The 18569-nt window shown below is 27.7% G+C and overlaps 1 protein-coding gene across 1 annotated transcript in view; it reads right to left on the reverse strand.

Annotated features, from left to right (window-relative positions):
* Positions 1-5355: 5355 nt before the first annotated feature.
* Positions 5356-18569, reverse strand: part of LOC145833825 (C-Jun-amino-terminal kinase-interacting protein 4-like) — a 40300-nt gene continuing 27086 nt past the window's right edge. Inside the window, exons 20-26 of the mRNA XM_082941020.1 lie at positions 17402-17514; positions 15588-15736; positions 11593-11741; positions 10640-10842; positions 10124-10206; positions 6936-7151; positions 5356-6190 (exon numbers count right to left, since the gene is read on the reverse strand). Of these exons, the coding sequence (XP_082797146.1) occupies positions 5991-6190; positions 6936-7151; positions 10124-10206; positions 10640-10842; positions 11593-11741; positions 15588-15736; positions 17402-17514 (1113 nt within the window). The 3' untranslated portion in view covers positions 5356-5990. The remainder of the gene's footprint in view (positions 6191-6935; positions 7152-10123; positions 10207-10639; positions 10843-11592; positions 11742-15587; positions 15737-17401; positions 17515-18569) is intronic.

Raw genomic sequence — 18569 nt, forward strand, 5'->3', positions numbered from 1 at the left:
CGGCGCTGACCGTTGACGCTGGCCCTGTTGATGCTGGCTGCGGTTGCTCAGAACTTTGGTTCTCATCAGGTGTTTCTGCTGCACTACGTGAGGCTGTTTGCTTTATATGAAAAGTCATCTTCGGTTTGTTTGAAGGTGTGGACACTTCATTTCCTGGATGACTTATAGTGCAGTTTGAGGCATTTCTGGTTGGTCTCGGTTGAGATGGGGGTTGCTGTCGAGGGGCGGTTTTATTTACAAATTGGACAGCTTTGGTGTGAGATAGTGTAGCCCCAATCACTCTCCCTCTCACTGCGGAGAGTTTGGGATCTCGTTTTTTGCATGAGGCTGAGATATGGTTTGATGGCGCATACTACATCTCCTGTCTAAACAGGTATGGGTATTTACACCAAATCTCTGATGGTTTCTGCATATAATTTCATTGTTGTTAATGGCTGTCCATTGCTGCTGTGCTTGGGCTGGTCTGTTTTGATTTGAGCGCGGGGCATTGCTATAGTTTATATTTCTAGCTCGTCCCTTTGCCTCTTGCTCATTTGTGTCGAGCATTACTTTCCAAGCAATTTGAAAGTCTTTGTCTTTCAGGTGAAGCTTCTCCCGTAAACGATTTTTTAAACGAGGAGGTGCTAAGTGTATTGTGAGAAATTTTGTTAATACACCTTCATTTCTGAACTCAGCTAACCAATGATTAATCTCATCACCTAGTTCCCTACTTGACATGGAGTGCCTGTCAGTTCTTGCCAGTAGCACGTTGCTTACTCGCGCTTGCCCACTCATTAGGAACTCTTTCAACGTGTCGTAGTTCATATCTTCTGGTTTATATCTGTGGTAGTAGCTCTCTCTCTCTTTCCAGGTCACTAATGTTTCAAGCAGCCTGAAAAGATCTTGATCCGATCGAATGTCATAATCGTTGGCGATCTTCTCAAAGTGTTTTAGCTTTATTTTTAACTGCTCTGTATCGCGCTTTAAGTATCCGATTTGACTGACAAGATCGCCCTTTTTCTGCATTAGTTTATACAGCTGGCTTGTTGTTGTGCGGGGCGTACTGCCACCTATGTCTACTGTGACGTCATACCTACTATCTTCTGGCTGGGGTTGGCAGTTGTAAGACGGACTGCGAACACATGGTTGGAAGTTTTCTTTCACACCTGACCCTCCTTGCTCTACTGAAGGTCCTCTATAGTTCGGAGGAGAGCGACTGGTCACCTGGCTCCTTGGTAGGTCTTGAGCCTTTGAGGTGTGTGAAACCTGGTGGGGAACCTGGATTTGAGGATCCATGTATGTATTCTGTTCTACCCTGTCGTGATTTGTCCTTGTGGATGGATTTGGACTTCTCAATTCATGTAATTCTTCTTGTAATTTTCGAAATTCCTCTTGAAGTTTAGCCTGTCGAATTTGTTCCTTCAAATCTTTGATCCCCTGTACTATCTCCTCGGCACTCAGTTCTTGAGGTGGCACTTGAATAGGGGGTCTCCTGTTGTTTTGGAGGGAATAGTCCATGTTTAAGTTGTTAGGTTGGAGTTGTTGTTGGAATGGCAAAGGTGAGGTTCTTGCTGGAGGAATGGAGCTGTTGCTAGGTGGTCCTGTCACCCTTGGTGGAGGCCCATAGTTGCTAGGTGTAGAATTTTGTTGGGGTGGGTAGCTTTGTCTTGGCAGACCACTTGGATTAGGCTGGTCTCTAGGTTGTTGATAACTGCCCATTGCTGCCTGGGGTTGTTCCTCCTCCTGGTTACCTCCTGACTGATCCCCCCCTGCGTTCATGTCAATCTCGGCACTGATTTCTATACCCTGTGTCTCAATTAAAGCGTGTTCACTCTTAGTTGGGTCACCATATCTTTCGCACGTTGCTTGTGGTTGGTCTGATGGACCAGGTTGGCTACGGCGCGAAGAGTGTGAGTCAACACCCCTTTTGTTAATCCCTCTGTTTATATTACGTTGGCTGCAGCGAATTTCGGGGTTGATGAATGATGACCTTGTTTAAAGTATGATGTATGTTCTCTTTAGAGAACATACTATCCTTTTTGGTGGGCTTGGATCTGTTACTCATTGTGCTATACCAAGAGTTAGGTGTGGCCCACTAGTTTATTTTAAATTAATTAAAGTTGGTTTGTAAATTTCAGAGATTTATAAGAGTACCAAAAGCTGCTTGCTACTTTAATTAATTATCAACAACAAAGCTTATTTATTCAATTTTATGTAAAACCAAATTACAGATAATTTCAATATAATTAAGTATTAACACCAAAGTTTATTTATTCAAATTTATGTAAAACCAAAGTACAAATAACTTCAATTTAATTTTATTAACAGCAAAGTTTATTTATTCAAATTTATGCAAAACCAAAGTAAAATTAACTTCAATTTAATTTTATCAACAGCAAAGTTTATTTATTCAAATTTATGCAAAACCAAAGTAAAATTAACTTCAATTTAATTTTGTCAACAGCAAAGTTTATTTATTAAAATTTATGCAAAACCAAAGTAAAATTAACTTCAATTTAACTTTATTAGAAATATATCAATTTAAGAGACAGAACTAAAAATAAGAGATTAATAACAATACTCACAATTTAGCACATAGAAAAGTCAACCTTGAGCTGCCACACATCTAATAATCTATTTATAAGGCGGCAATTTAGAAAGTTAACAAATTAAAAAACCCCTAATTAGAGAAAACTCTTTTGCTGAATTTAATTTATAGCCAGAGGCGTTACAAAACATACAATATTTGCAAACATAGAAAAAAAAAGTATTCCTTGAAAAAATTAGGTTAAGTTATTATAAGTTTAATTATGACAGTAGTCTAAGCTTACGATTTATGTACTTAACTATTTGAAAAAAAATAAATCTATAATCAAACTTTAACATGGGCAAGCTAGAATATAGGAAAAAAAATTAAAAGTATTTTTGAGTTAACTCTAAATAATAATCTTGATAAACAATTTAAAGAAAAGTCAAATAAAAGTACTGTAATTTAGACTGAACTGTTGTTATTGATACCTAACAAATCAACTTATGAAACTAATTTTGGGTATATAAAAACAATTATTGAATTCTCCTTAAACCAAAATAAATAAAAGAGTAGCAGTAATAACTTATGATGTTGATAAACACTGTTTAACAAACAATTTTAAAATTCATCCTTGAACCTTCCAAAATAATTTTTTTTTAAATTTAATGGTAACTCAGTTCATTTTTTTTCACTTTGGTAGGATTGTGATTTATGAGAACCCTTGTTATTAAATCTACGTAGGAAAAAGTTTGTTTCCGAATACCTCGTATAGTGCTTTTATAGAACATTTTTTATACTTTTAAAGTAATCACTAAACTTAGCTAATAAAAAGTTATTGTTAAATATAAAAACATTTTATTTGTATAGATACAGACTTACTATATTTAATATATATTTTTCAATTTTTAATTTCCTTACACTTTCATCATATTTCTTATAATGTATGCATCTAAGTACTCTGTTTAGGAGAACATTGATATCAATTATATGTTTTTTATTTGCTCTTCCCAAGCACAACAAATTGTTCCTTACAATGCTCATAAACAAAGAATTAAACATTAAGTATAATTATTTTTCATTTAAAATATGTTTTTTTAAATAATACAACCAATGTTTTTAAAGTTGTTTTTATAGCTTCTAGATATTCTGACCAGTTTAAATTACTATCTATAACTTTTCCCAAATATTTATAAGTTTTTGTGTTATAATTAACTGTTCACCTATTTTTAAATGAAGGTTTGTCTGTTCAAAAAATATATTTACTGGCCAAATATGAGCCAATCTGATACCTTTTTTAGTTCTTTGTTAAATAGTTTTCTGTCACTTAAGTTTTTTTTTAATGTTTTGTATAAGTGTATTATCTACAAAGTTTAGGACCCAAAGACTAGTATTATTCTGTAAGTCATTTATATGTATCACTATGTCTTCTGCATTATTAACTGGAATTTCCATTGAGTCTTTTTTGTTGTTTAGATGAGCAATTCCATTTGAGGTCCATATGAAGCTCTAGTTTTTCAACTTTTTAAGCAAAGTTAAATCCTTTTTAAGTTCTATGGCTGATGTTTTCGTACATGTTTGTACTTTTGGTTAAACTTTCTTGAACTTTCTAATAGCTGTATTTTCTTTAAATGGATTTGATTTTTTTAAGAATAAAAATTTCGAGAAAGTTAGACCTTTTTTCTTGCTGTCATTAAAAAAATCTTTTCAACATACAAACATGTTTTATTTACATTTTGGTCATATTTGTTTTTGCTTTCTTTATTATTTTTAATGCTAAATTTGTTGTATTTTAATAATGTTTTACTTTCATCTAACTCAGGGTTTCCCAAACTTTTTTTTTTCAAACTGTCCCCTTTATAGAAATTAAACAACCTACCATTTAAAACACTCAGACTTTTTTTTGCTCTTCATCTGCAACTCAAGAATCTAGTATAAGTTTTTAAATTCTTAATAAAAACACCTAAAACCTTTTTTTTGCTCTTCATCTGCAATTCAAGAATATCTAGTATAAGTTTCAAACTTACTAATACTTTTTTATTTTTACTCTTCATCTGCAACTCAAGAATTTTAGTATAAGTTTCAAAATTACTAATGAAAACACCTAAGACTCTTTTTTCTCTTCATCTACAACTAAAATATTTCTAGTGTAGGTTTCAAAATTGCCCCCCCCCCTCCCCTTTACTTATTATTGCTCCTCAACTTACTAAAACCGCCCACTTTAAGAAACCCTGATCTAACTGAGTACAATATACTTATCCTTCTGATATATTTCTATTAAATCTAAGTTTAAAATACACTTCATGGATACTCTACATACTGCAAACAATTTTTTATTAAGAGTAATGTTTTTAGCTTCTAGACAAGTCTTTATATATATATTTTTTATTCTTTATCAATTGAGATTATAAATTTGATCATTCACAAGCTTTATTGGACCATCAACTGCTATGGTCAGTGTTTTGACTTCACCAAAACTTTTTTTCAGGTTTTTGTTTTCAAACTTGAATACATACATTTCCTTCATTTCACCTCAAAATTCCCAATTTCATCCTCTTTTCTATCTTACATGCCTCTGTGAATTTTCATTTTGAAATTAGTGTTATTTTTTATAAATCAGTAGAAAACAACTATCCTTAACTTATGATTTTATTATAGCTAAAAGACGCATCTGGTTTATAAAATAAAAACTTCTTACAAACAGTTAAATAAAACCAGCTTGGAACTTTTGGTATTTATGTTTTAAAATTTTGTCATATATTTGAAACTAATTCTGCAAAACAGTTTGCAATAAACATATAAATAGATATCAGTATTAAAAATTAGCTTTTTTATTTCGTAGTTATCAAACGTATTATAGTTTTTTTTATATTTGGAGAATACAAAGATTTAAAGTGCTAACTAGTTATTAATATTGAATAAAATTAAAGCTTATTAATTAATTACTTTGGTTTTATTTTTTTATTCAAAACGGTATCCTTGAAGAAAAAAAAACAAAACGCCAACTAATAACTTTGTGTTTTGGATTGACATCCTAAAAGATTTACTAAACTATATGTTGAAAAGTAAAAATTAAGTCTAGTTTTCAGAAATTCTTTCTTTTAGTGAAAACTGTTGTAAAGCAGTATATTGTAAATTGCACGAATACTATTAGTTTATTATTAAGTATGTTTATTAAATATTTTTAAATATTATTGTAAAGCAAGCAAATTTGATTCTATAAGTTTTAAGTAATACACAACACTTACTTCAAATAATAATGTGGGTACACTTATAAGTAGATCAAGCACAGATGTCGAAAAAAAAACGGCTGAAATGGTATTGATCATTTGAAATTTATGTTTTAAAATAAATTGTCGTTGTTTCTTCTTATAAAAATAATTTAAAACTAGCCGTTCCACCATCAAAATAGATAACAAAAAACAAATCCCAAGTTTTTAAAAGAAAACAAAAAAGTTAAAAACAAGTTTCTATAAGAAAAATATCATGTTAGTTGCCACACAATAATGTGGCTCGGTTGATGCTGGCTTCCTCCGCTTTTAACTTCACGAATTCCTCCCGATATAGAAGCAGCTCCTATTTCTTGCCTTCTGAAATCAACATAACCATCCCCTCCGCTTATAACCAGCCATGCTTTAGCTGGAGGAACGTTTTTTGAGGATTCGCTTGAATGCGTCACACATCCTGCAAAATTTCAACACATATACTTTTTTCTGTTTCAGACATTCTAATAAAAAACATGGTTTTATACAGCTCACGAACTTTTATCAACAAAATAAGAAACAGTTTTAATAAAGATACCAACTAAGATTTTTTTAAAGGTATTTGAGTGCATATTCATGATACTTGAAATTAAAACAATGTTTTGAAATACTAGAAAAAATAGAAGTTGAACTTTTAAGTATGACAAAAGGTCAAATAAAAAGTTTACAAAGAAACAAAAGTTTATATATTCAAAATGACTGAATAAATAAAAGCTTATATTATTTAACAAATGTGTTATAATATTTAAGGTATGACTGTTGTTATCAATTAAATATTCTAAACTACTCTGTTAAACTGTAACTTTATCACTAAAATTTATCCTTATCAGATTTTAAAATTGATTGTGTTTTATATATAACTAAAATGTATTCCATAATACTTTACAAAGACGCTTAAACCCTACTTTTAATCTTTTGTTGATATAATTACTGAATAACAATAAAAAAGCAAAGGTGCTCTGTTAGTCCTGAAATTTCAAAACTATTTTTTTTAATTTTTAAAAGTTGTTTATAGTCAACTCTTTGGTTTTTTGAAAGTTTAGTTCTCCTTTTGTATTATTTATTATTTGTACAATGTACAGTAACACAATAAATCCTATTGACAAAAATAAAACACAACTATTAAGCACTAAACATTATTACCGTATTAAAAAAAAATAATCTACCTGGCACAGAAACAAAAAACTTGACAGCTTGTTTGTAACCATGGAAACTCAGTTGAGCGTTTGCCATCGAACAGTAGGGTATAAAACTGGTTGCCATGGTATCCAAGCTATCGTTACTGTACACCCGCACTGCTGCTCCTGGTGGTGTCTTTGTCGATGATTTGGAAAAAGATGTAGAACTGAATATGTTAGAGGATCCACTCCCGGATTTATAACCTGTTTGAATAGTACAGTTGTATTAAAAAAATAGATTTTTGAAGTATTGAAGAAATAAAAATATTTACTAATATTTATACTTTGTAAAAATGAAAGATTAAAAATAACTACATTTTACTACTTTTTAAAACTTTGTATTAAAAAATATTAAATGTAAGTAAATTAAACTATCTAAAGTTAAAAAAAAAACTTGAATCGCTATATGCTTTTGAAAATAGTACATACTAACTTTAAAAATAAAACTGACTTAAAATTGAACACATAAGCTTTTTTTCATATTTTAATGTACTATTTTCATCAATTTACCACTATATACTGGAGTGTGAACTGTTTTTTTTCTTCTAAACATTTTTCTAGAACATTTTCTTTTGAATGTTTCTTTTACATAAAAGCATCCTTTACAATTTGGAGAGTTTATAGCACTGTCTAATCTCATTCTATTTATTGAACTATCTTTATAGTCTGACAAAAAGCTAACATAAGTTTTCTTTAAATAAAATCTACACCTACCAGATATAAACTAAAAACAAACAGACCCATTTATGTTTAGGACTTATAACTGTTATAAAAAGAATGGAAGAAGATTAAACAAAGGTTTACTTAACAGTGTTGTGATTTAACATTAAGATCATGTGATTAAAAAGCTAGAGTAAAGCGGAAATAATTATTAACATATTATTTATACTTCAAATACTTTTAAAGTATAAATATTTTAGTTTTGCTAATGATATTTACATCTTATAGACTTTTTAAACAGTGATTGCCTTAGTTTTAGTAAGCAGTAGATAACTTAAGAAAATATTTTGTACAAGCCAGACTACTAAGCATCTATATATTCTAAAAATCTACATTACACATAGTTTAAGTGTACAGAATATGACAAAACTTGTTAAGTCTATCAATATTTATTAAAAAAGTTTATTTAGACATGTATTTTGTTACAAAAAAAAAGCTCCAACTAAATTCTTACTACCAAGTACTTTCTTAAAATAGTGTATGCGCAAACTTTAGAAAACGCTGTAACAGGTACTTCTAGTTCAAAAACTGTTTTGATTTACAATAAACAATATAAATCTAATAATTTACTACATAAAATTAATTTTTTTATGACAAGGTTATGCGGTGTAATGTAATTACGATGAACAAGATAGTTTGATGCTACCTATGTAAGAACTTAAGATCGCTAAAATTGATACATTTACTTGTTGGTGTTCGTAATTTAATTGTGAAATATTTTTTCAACTATAATGCTCACTTCTTAGCTTTAAACGTTGTTTGATTGTGATGCTAACAGGTAATTTATTCAATTTACCTTAAGTATAACATAAAACTACTCCTGTGTTTAATAAATTTAACTTTCAAAAAAATGTAAACTATTTCAAAAAAAAAGTTAATTTACTGAATTTGTATTAATAAAACACATAACTTTAAACAAATATTTTAATAACATTTAGTTTATTAAAAACTATCCAATCTGGCATTAGAAAAATTATTATTTTATTTTAAATCCCTTACTCTTAGTTCTTTTTCTGTTAAAAAATTACTGAATACAGATAGACTTTACAGCGCTGTAAAGCTTGTTCTGAATATTTCAAAAAATTACTCACTTAAAAAATAAGCAAGACTTATAAAACTAAAGTTATATTGCAATGATAAACAAAAAAGTAAAACTAAGAAAAAAAATATTAAAAACTTTAAACTTATAGTTATGTCCGCTATTACTTCATTACACCTTACATAATACCGATTTTAAGCTTTTTAATTTGTACATTTAACTCGTTGTCGAATATTTTTTACGGTACATATGTGAAAATTTTATTAATATAACAGTTATAATGCTCATTGCAAGTCAACTAATTAAGTTTTATAAAAATTTCAATAAAAAAAGTGCAAAGAACTAACTAACATATTTGAGTGTTTCACCAAAATAAAAACATCAACTAAATGAGTTGGTAAATGTATATTTACATCACCAACATGTATTCAGGCTGATATAAAACCAAAAAAAATGTTAAATATTCGTTAATTTCTGAATGTAAATCCTTATACAAAACTTTAAAAATAGTAAAGTACAGTAATGTACTTTGACATGAATAGAGCAAACACTCTAACTTTCAACTGCCAACAAACTAGTAGTTTCATAAAATTTTATTTAAAAAAAAATATATAATATATGTAAGTATAGAAATTATATTGAGTTATTATATATAAAAAAGACTATATAGACGCTTAAATTGCATTTAATTGTCTAGCTTCTGTAAAGGATAAGAAATTGATACATGAACTAGAACAAAACTGTAATCTAGATAAAGGAAATAGTTTATACTATCTTAGCTTTTTTAAATACTAACATTAAGACAGTAAACTTTTTTGTTAATCTTTTTGGTAAAATTGATGTTTTTTATTAATATGTAGAGAATAAAAAAATATCAATGTATTTATAAAAATTAAAATTTTTGTCGGCTTTTTTAATGCTTTTTAAGTTGGGTTTTTTTAGTCTTAATTTGTTATATTAATAAAAAATTCTAATACATGTAATCCTAACAATGATATTTCCAACTTTAATTGATAAAACTAAGATTACAAAATAAAATATTTATATAACAATAGAACTATTAAATTTTTTATCTTAAGGTAAACTATGTACTACGTACTATTTTGTGCTTTTGTCTATGCAATACTTAATTAAAAAGTAAAAATTCCAAAAATATAGATAGTTGTAACCTATACTAACTGATATAAAATATTAAAAAATATTTTTTAGAAATAGAGCTTTATGATCTTTGAAATCAAATAAAAGTAATAAATTAAGTTATTTATATAAAACCATGTATTGAATGATCTCTACATAAAACAATAAAGATCATAGTTCTTATTAATAAAAGTAGTAATAAAAAAGAGCAAAGCATAATTGAAAATAAGCTACTTTGAATTAATAATTTTACTTAAAGAAATATCAAAAGTAATTAAACCTTCAGATAGTGGAACACTCATTACAACTCCATTTCCAGTTCCAATCCACAGTCTATAATCATTCACCATTAATGAGGTGATTCTGGAAAATTGTAAAATTAAAAAAAAAGTATTTCAAAACTTATTTAAAGACTTACATAAAATGTATGTCTCTATATTATAGTTTTCAGATAATTTGAAAAAAAAGTATAGCATTAGCAAAACTAGGATTTTTCTGAACACAGTTTAATAAACAAGCGTTTGTCACAATCTAAAAAAAACTTTGCTATTTTTTTTTTAATTTTAAGTCTGTTTAAATATGTTAAATTAAAGACTTAATAAGATTACAGTCTAACACGAACTCGATAAAAATTATAAAAATTACAAGTTCTTAGGACATGTGTTAACAAGTATGTAAGTAAGAACTTAGAGTAAAGATTTAAACTATAGATATATTTTTTAGAAGTAAACCACCTTAGTTAAAAAAAAACCTAGTTTTATTTCTTTTAAAATATTAAGCATATACACTTTCGCACCTGACAAACGAGAATGCGAGTTTTCCGCTTCCCAGTACCTTGCTAACGTACGGTTCAACATCAACGTCTTGCAAGTGCTGGTATGTTTTGCTGTGGTACAACCTCAGTGTACTGTCCAGTCTGATGGATACCCAAACACCATCGCCTATGACTAGCATTTGGCGAACTTGCGATTCTCTGCGTGGGTGTGCTTCGAGCGTGTGCTTTTCAATAAAGTTTATTTTAAACTATGTTTTTAGATTAATCCAAACAATTCAAAAAATCTTTAAACCTAAAAATTTACAAAAAAAAAATTATGAAAAAAATTTATAATTTTATAAGTTACTTCGAGAAGAAAAATAAGTTGTTCATAAAAAAGTATAATATATGTAATAAAAACTAGAGTTGAACTACTGTAATTTTAAAGAGGTTAATCAAACGATTTACCATCTTTTTTTTATCTATATGCTTCTAACTTTACTTTTAAAACTTTATGTTTCAAACTATTACACTAAAACTTTTCTTCATTATTAATGCAGTACAATTTTAGATTTTACTCTTCTAACTTTTACAACTAGAAATATTTGTTTAGTGCTTTTTACATATTTTTTTTTGTTACACAGTTAAGTAAAAATTAAACCTAAAATTAAAATAAAACATAAAGCTAAATAAAACTATAAAATACAATAACTTTAATCAAATATCTAATACAAAAACTTTTAAAAAAATTGATAAAATATTTTTTTAATCCATACAAATGCTAGTATAAAATTAAATGTAATTGCTAATATCTTTAAAAAGTTTCATTTGCACCACAAAAAACAATAATTAACTTTTGTGACTTGAAGTAGATTGAAACGTACGTAGTTTAAAATAAAAAATTAAACACGAGTACAATTAAGCTGTGTAATGCATGAATATAAAGAAAAATAAAAATATATCAACTTAGGTTTAGAAATATAAAAGGGCCATACTTTTATTTTAATATGAACCGGGTCGATGACAAATATTTTGTTTCTGTATCCGCACCAAACACTATCTTGCACAACTTCCATGCACCGCACTGAATGGTGAGGCTTTCCAAGATCCAACAAGTAGTAGTAAGACAACTCCCATGCTCCTTCTGTTAAGTTTCGAGTAAACTAAAAATGTTTTATAAAACAAGAAACAACTATGGTTTACACTCAATTTAAAAAACAGTTATAAGTGAAAATATGTTTTTTAAAATTATTAAAAATAAATTATGATAGAAAAGTATGATTATATTAACGAACTAAATCTAAATTAATCATCGCAGTTTATTAATAATATTTTTACTACAACTTTTTGGTACTGGTTAGTCGTCGTTGGCTTTGATTAAATACTTGATTTATTTAGTTTGAAAATATATTAAGTTTCAACTTACAAAATTATCTTTTAACAAACTCTTAAAAAATTGTAAAATGTAGTTTCTGATATTTAACAAATAATGTACTCAAGAAGCTTAGCGAGTCAAAAGCTATAAAACTAAATTTTGAGTAATACTTGTATTTTATAAATTGTTGTTATTATTGCTTACAGCATTAGCGGTTAAAGATTATATGAATATAAAGAATACTAACTGTTCAAAATATAGATTTAATCGTTTGCTAACAAAACCCAGTTTTTACAGAACCCAGTTGAAATGTGTTAATTCGTTAACACACAGAAACATATGTTGGTACAATAAAGGAAGATTACTGTACAATTTGTTTTTTTTTATATAAAGAAAACTAAATAAAAACAAATTGTACAGTAATCTTCCTTTATTGTACCAACATATGTTTCTGTTTGTTAACGATTCAACACACTTCAACTGGGTTCTGTGAAAAATAATTACTGTAATGAAAGAATAGAAGCATAGAATAAAGCGGGTGTATACATGTCTTTCATTAAAATAAAAAATAATTTCTACATATAATTGTTAATAATAGGTAAAATACTTAATATTAAATCCGACTGTTATAAAACTATAAAATATTTGTAACTATTAAGTCTAAAACAAGTAAAGTAAACTAAAATACACAACAAAACAACAAATCAAAATATAAACAAAGCACTCACGTTAAATGGAAAGAATAACTGATTCAAATTTACTGTTGTTACTGAATGAACGAAATACATTCATTACATCTAATCATTAATAATAATTAGATGTAATGAATGTATTTCGTTCATCCTCTAAAAATCTCTAAAATAAAAATCTCTAAATTATACTTTTAGTTTTCTTGTCTTATAAAACATTACAGATTTTAGCGAAAACATTTCTTTACAGCTATGTGATTTTAAATTATGTTTTTTTTATAAATCAGGCTATACTTTGTACCTAAACAACTTCTAGCAATAAAGAATAGTTATTTTCTTCTCTTTTGCGGTTGTAGCTGATTTTGCTCAAACTTTGTCAAACCTTTGCCTATCTTTACTACCTTGTTAATGCTTTTGGATAAGTTAATGCTTCGTAAGTATACCTTGAGAAAAAATTACACATAAATAAGTTTTAAAAACTGGGGTAGAATGTACACCCTAGACATGCATTACGTCCTTCTAAGAGATTCAAAACTGTGATCAAAAAGCCGTTGTGGAGCCTCGTAGGCGGTCTGACACTGTGATCAGTGTTTTTCCGATATCTCCTGACACAATGATGAACTTCAGCTGCATCACTTTTGTTGTTCTGCTGAACCAGTTCTCAGTGTGGAGAGTGAGATCCTGCTGAATGCAAAACAACTGGAGTCTCAATTTTATGTCGGTGCTTTTTGCGTGGAGAGGACACTTCTTTTTTGTAGGCTTTAAAAAAATATATAACAAGGAATGAGAAAATTACCGGTTTAGGTCTAATCCTATTTGGCAAAAGTATAAGCGTCAGAGGTCGTGTTTTTTTAAAAGAGGAGCTTGGTGTTCCACAACAACTGCTTTCTTAAGTTGACCAACCCTCAGTAAATATAGTGTTGTAAAGCCACAGTTTACCTTACTGATTGGGATAATGGGGGTAGCTGTAAGTGGAAAGTAAATTGAAAATCAGTTATCTGAAAAACAATACCCACTCAAGCTGAAACGTGCGTACCCTCAATTATTTTTCTGTTGATGTTGTCTAAACATTGACAATATCTAGCGTGCAGGAATAGAAAATCAAAACCTCCACCTATGCCTCCATCGTATACCTAACGTATAAGTGTTTGGAAACGTACTAGTCTCACTTCCATGTATTTCACCCTAAGCAAGCGTAGGCTTCGCAAGTTTGGTCATAATTTATGTATGGGTGCAGAGCGAATCCTAAAGTCTCTATTGTATAGCAATTTCGTCGTTGGCAAACGTAAACGCGGTCGCTAAAATACACGTTTTAAGTGGGAATGGGTCTAAATAGCACGAGGGGACTAAATTGCACGAGTGCACAAAATTGCACGAAGCCAAATTTGCACGAGGGCACAAAACTGCACAAACACAATTTTGCAAAAGTTACATTTTTGCACGAGAGTAAAACGAAACTGAAAAAAGAAAAAAAAAATTAAAAGATAATTTAATAAAAAAATATATATATAAAATTACTGGCCTAGGGTAAGGGTTAGGGGTAACAACAGTAATAGTAAAAAAATAAATAAATAAACAACAAATAAAAATTATTACATAAAAAAAATATTACTGACCGAGGGTAAGGGTTAGGACAACAGTGATATAAAAAAAAATATAATAATTAAAAAAAAAAAGCTACCGACCGAGGGTAAGGGGAAACAGTGATATTAAGAAAAATTAAATAAAAAAAAACCGTGCAAAACTGTCTGCTCGTGCAAAAGTCGTGCAATTTTATCCCCTCGTGCAAAATTGTCTTCGTGCAATTTTGTCCCCTCGAGCAATTTTGTACGCTCGTGCAAATTTTACAGCTACCTGTTTTAAGTATGTCTGCAAGCGCGACCTTAAGAACTTGAATATCAGCATTAACGAGTAAGAGTTACTTGCAAATTGCCGCGACAAATGACGATCTATCATATATAAAAAACTGATAAAAAAAAGAACACACTTTAGGAAACCAAAGAAGACGAAAGAATAAGAACCAAGATGTATTTTATATATATTGTAAGTAATATATATTTAACAACTAAATTCATATTTAAATAATTTATATTCAAATTGACTTAAAAGTAATCTTCTAGCAAAATGGGAGCATATATGTGACTACATAAACAGATCTTTTTATCGAGTTATCATCATAAGAACTAATCTGTAAGAGTCAAAGTTTTAGTAAAAAACTATATAATTAAAATGTTTTATTACACTTAACTGCTTTAAGTACAAGTTTGGATTCCTTTAAGAAAAGATATTTAATAATTTAATATTTAAATATTTTGTATATTTTTTTATCATCAATTTATATTTTTAATTCTTACCTCTAGACTGCATCTACAGTGAAGTTGATTTTATAATGTTTGATACTTTTTATTAGACATAGAATTTATGAGTAATCGCATTCAGTGTCAATAGCTCTATTTTCAAATGACTGTACTTTTTGTAGCTATTTTAAATATTTTTTGATGAAACTACCCTGAAGCTGTAACTAGTTCAAACCTTAAAAACCTTTTCCGAGCACTTTTTTTAAATTTTAACTACAAATAGTTATTTTAAAAACATATTATTAGACCTGAAGATTTTTTTCTAATGTATTGTTTTATATTTTGAAATCTGAAATTTAACTGCAACTATTTTGAATTTGTAGTTGAAATTTAATGAGTATTTAAAGTATTGTTCACAAACTATTAATTTAAATTTGTAACTAGATAAGAAAAATACTTTATAATCTTCTTTTTATAAAAGCATTTTAAATTTAACTAAATATAGATTTCTGAAAGATTTAAGTAATTTTAAGAAATAAATATTATTTTTTAGCAGTTAAGTTTTTTAGTATCTAAAAGCTATTGTGTAACTTCTTATTTGTAACAACTAAAAAAAAATTTAAAACTACCATTGTCTCTGATGAAGATTGCAACAGTACCATCTTGTAAGGCACACAAAACACGACCTCTACAATGAGTAATTGATAAGATGCAATCTCGAAGTCTAATCTGCTGCAAGCATTTCTGATAGTGATTGACAGCTGAGTGTACGTATACACTGTTTATAAATAAATTTATTTATACTATGTTTTCAATTAGTCTATTATTAATCAAGTATTAATGTTTTATACTTTTTGTTTTATACTATTCAAGTTTGTCATTATGATAAAGTATTATACCTGAATGTTTTTAAATTCTATTTTAGTAAAAATTTAATTGTAATTAAATATTTATGCGGGATAAGCAACTAAGCTAGTCAAAAAATAATGATACAAAAAATTAGATTTAAAGTTAAATGGATTCCAAAAACTATATCAAACATTATCTTTAAGTGATTATTAATTTTATTTATTAGATTTAAATAAAATTACTTATTTTACAAAACTCTAAAACTTGATGCCCTAAGTTTTTAAACACAAGTTAGTATATATAACTTAAAACTTGGCAAAGTTTCTAGGTGGATAGATTAACAGTTGAACTTTTTTTAAAACAAACATTGTACAGCGTGTCATTTTCATAAAACTAGTCTAACATTTAAGGCTTTTTCATTCATATATATAGTATATAAAAACTTTCATTCTGATGAATTTTACAATTTAAAAAAAAAATAAAATAAAATATGTGGATTGTGGATAAACGTTTACAAAGCTGCTAAAATGTTGTGATTACCAATTTCTTGAACTAAAGTATTATTCTTTTAAATATAAAACAAGTGAAATTTTATCAGCTTGATATTATCATTTAAATCAGTATAGTACTAAAAATTTTGTTTTTGCAGAAAAAATAGCTTTTAAATAGCCACTGCTTTGTGGGATACGCCTTTTTGTTGCAATAATAATATGGTAACTTACTATTTAGTACTGGATTTAATTAGCCCTAAATAAAGTAATGTGTTATGTTATGAATACTTTACTTAAAAATAAGTGAATTTTTCACAGCTTAGCGTTATTGTTTTAAATTTTAGAAGATTACTAAATTACGTTCAATTTATTTAGTTAAACAAAATCCTAATTAAAACTATTCACTAGTTTCAAAGATATTATTCTCAAAAAAAAAACTAAGAAAAAAATCTTTATTCAATTAAAACTTTAGGTACAACTTTTTTAGAAAAATTATTAAATTTATATCTACCAAAGTACACAAAACTTTGATGGAACTAGTTTAAATCTAAAATTACGATTTATTTAGTACCTGTAAGCTCTAAGAAAAAACATTAAAAAAAGAATTAATCATAGGGTACACCAAAAAAAGAACAAAATGCAGTTCTATCTTGGACTGACGTATAGAGGCTTAAAATTTTAAGATTGTAAACTTTAAAGTTTTGAAGTACTAAAACTAAGGTTGTATTAAAATTGAGTTTACTAGAGACTTTAATACTGTTTTAAAACAGTCATCAAATGTTAAAAACCTAATAGCTTTATGTATGTTGAGTAAAAAAAACCTACTTAGTAAGAAGTCTTTCAAATATGAGTGTGAACTATAGAAAACTCTTTAAGCTTTTAAGATCATACACGCTGTCCTTTTCAAATAGTTTTATTTCAAAACTATATGAATATTTAAAGTAACATTAAAATTATCTTGAAATATTTGGGGATTAATCTAGTTTTAGGAATGCAAGAACATTTAAATTTTTGTTAAGATATTTTAATAATATTTATGCTCTAAAATAGCAAGCAATCCTATTAAAACAGTTTTTTTTTTAAAGAAAACAAAATTGACTAACTATCCATTTTGAGCTCCGAGCCACATCGTTGGTTGCATGCTCTTTGTTTTTTCCGCTTTCAAGAAATCTGTTGAGTTCTCCTCAGGAGATAAAATTTTCTCAACTTTTTCTTCCTAAATGTATTTGTCTAAGAAATATATTTTACGGAAAAACACTTCCTTAAACTTATTTTAAACACATGTATTATTTACTTAAACTAAAAAGTTAATTTATTTTTAACCTTTTAAAAATAAATTAGTGAGCTAGCTGATCTAAAAATTAGGATCCAGATCGTTTTTTTCAAATCAAGTTTCGGATAATTTTAATTTTTCAAAATAATTTATGTTATATAAAGCTTCAAATAGAATCTGATATTTCTATATTACCTGTTATTATGTTTTATTTGTTAGTTCAAAAACAAAATTAAATAGTATTAAATAAAGATAGACAAATAAACTTTGGTTTACTGATTTTTAATTCAACTAACTTTGTTATTGACCAATGAAAATTGAATAAACTATACAAATGTTAAGTAATTCATAAAAACAAACAATAATAAAATTTGAAACAGTTCAGAAATTAAACAGTAAAATAAGAATACAGAGTCACTATGATATGAATCAATCAATTAACATTGTATTATTGATCCAGTAATGAAAAAGTGTGGTGCAAGTTGAAAATGTACTTTTTGATTTTAATTTTTTTTTTAATATCTATCGCAATGCAAAAAAAAAATACAAATTAAACCAGAAAAAATAGGTCAGTTACTACTCGCAATGTTGCCAAAGGTTTTTTGAACTTTCTTTTCAGGTTTTTTAAATAAAAAAAGTGTCATAAATAGAATGAAAGTATTTAAAAGATACTTTAATGCTACTTTAAGTGTACTTTATAACAATAAAATTCTAAATGATACAAAAAAATGTATATAATAGATTTTCATAACTAATCGAAATTTTGTAATTTTTCTGGAATTTATTTTTTAATTCTAAGTTTTTTAGTGATTTTTGTTCAAATTTCCAGGTTTCTTCGAAATTTCTCTAACAGTTTTTCCAGTTTTATTTGCCTAAATTGCCACATTCCAAGTTTTTTGACAACTCTGTACATGTAAAAGTATCAAATACTTTTTATTTATATGTGCTTAGACCCTGTGTCTTTTCAGGGAAAACTTTTTACAAATTTATTAAACAAT

This window comes from Thalia democratica, chromosome 4 (assembly GCF_965202585.1).
Source record: "Thalia democratica chromosome 4, ktThaDemo2.hap1.1, whole genome shotgun sequence".
In the NCBI taxonomy this organism is placed as follows: Eukaryota; Metazoa; Chordata; class Thaliacea; order Salpida; family Salpidae; genus Thalia; species Thalia democratica.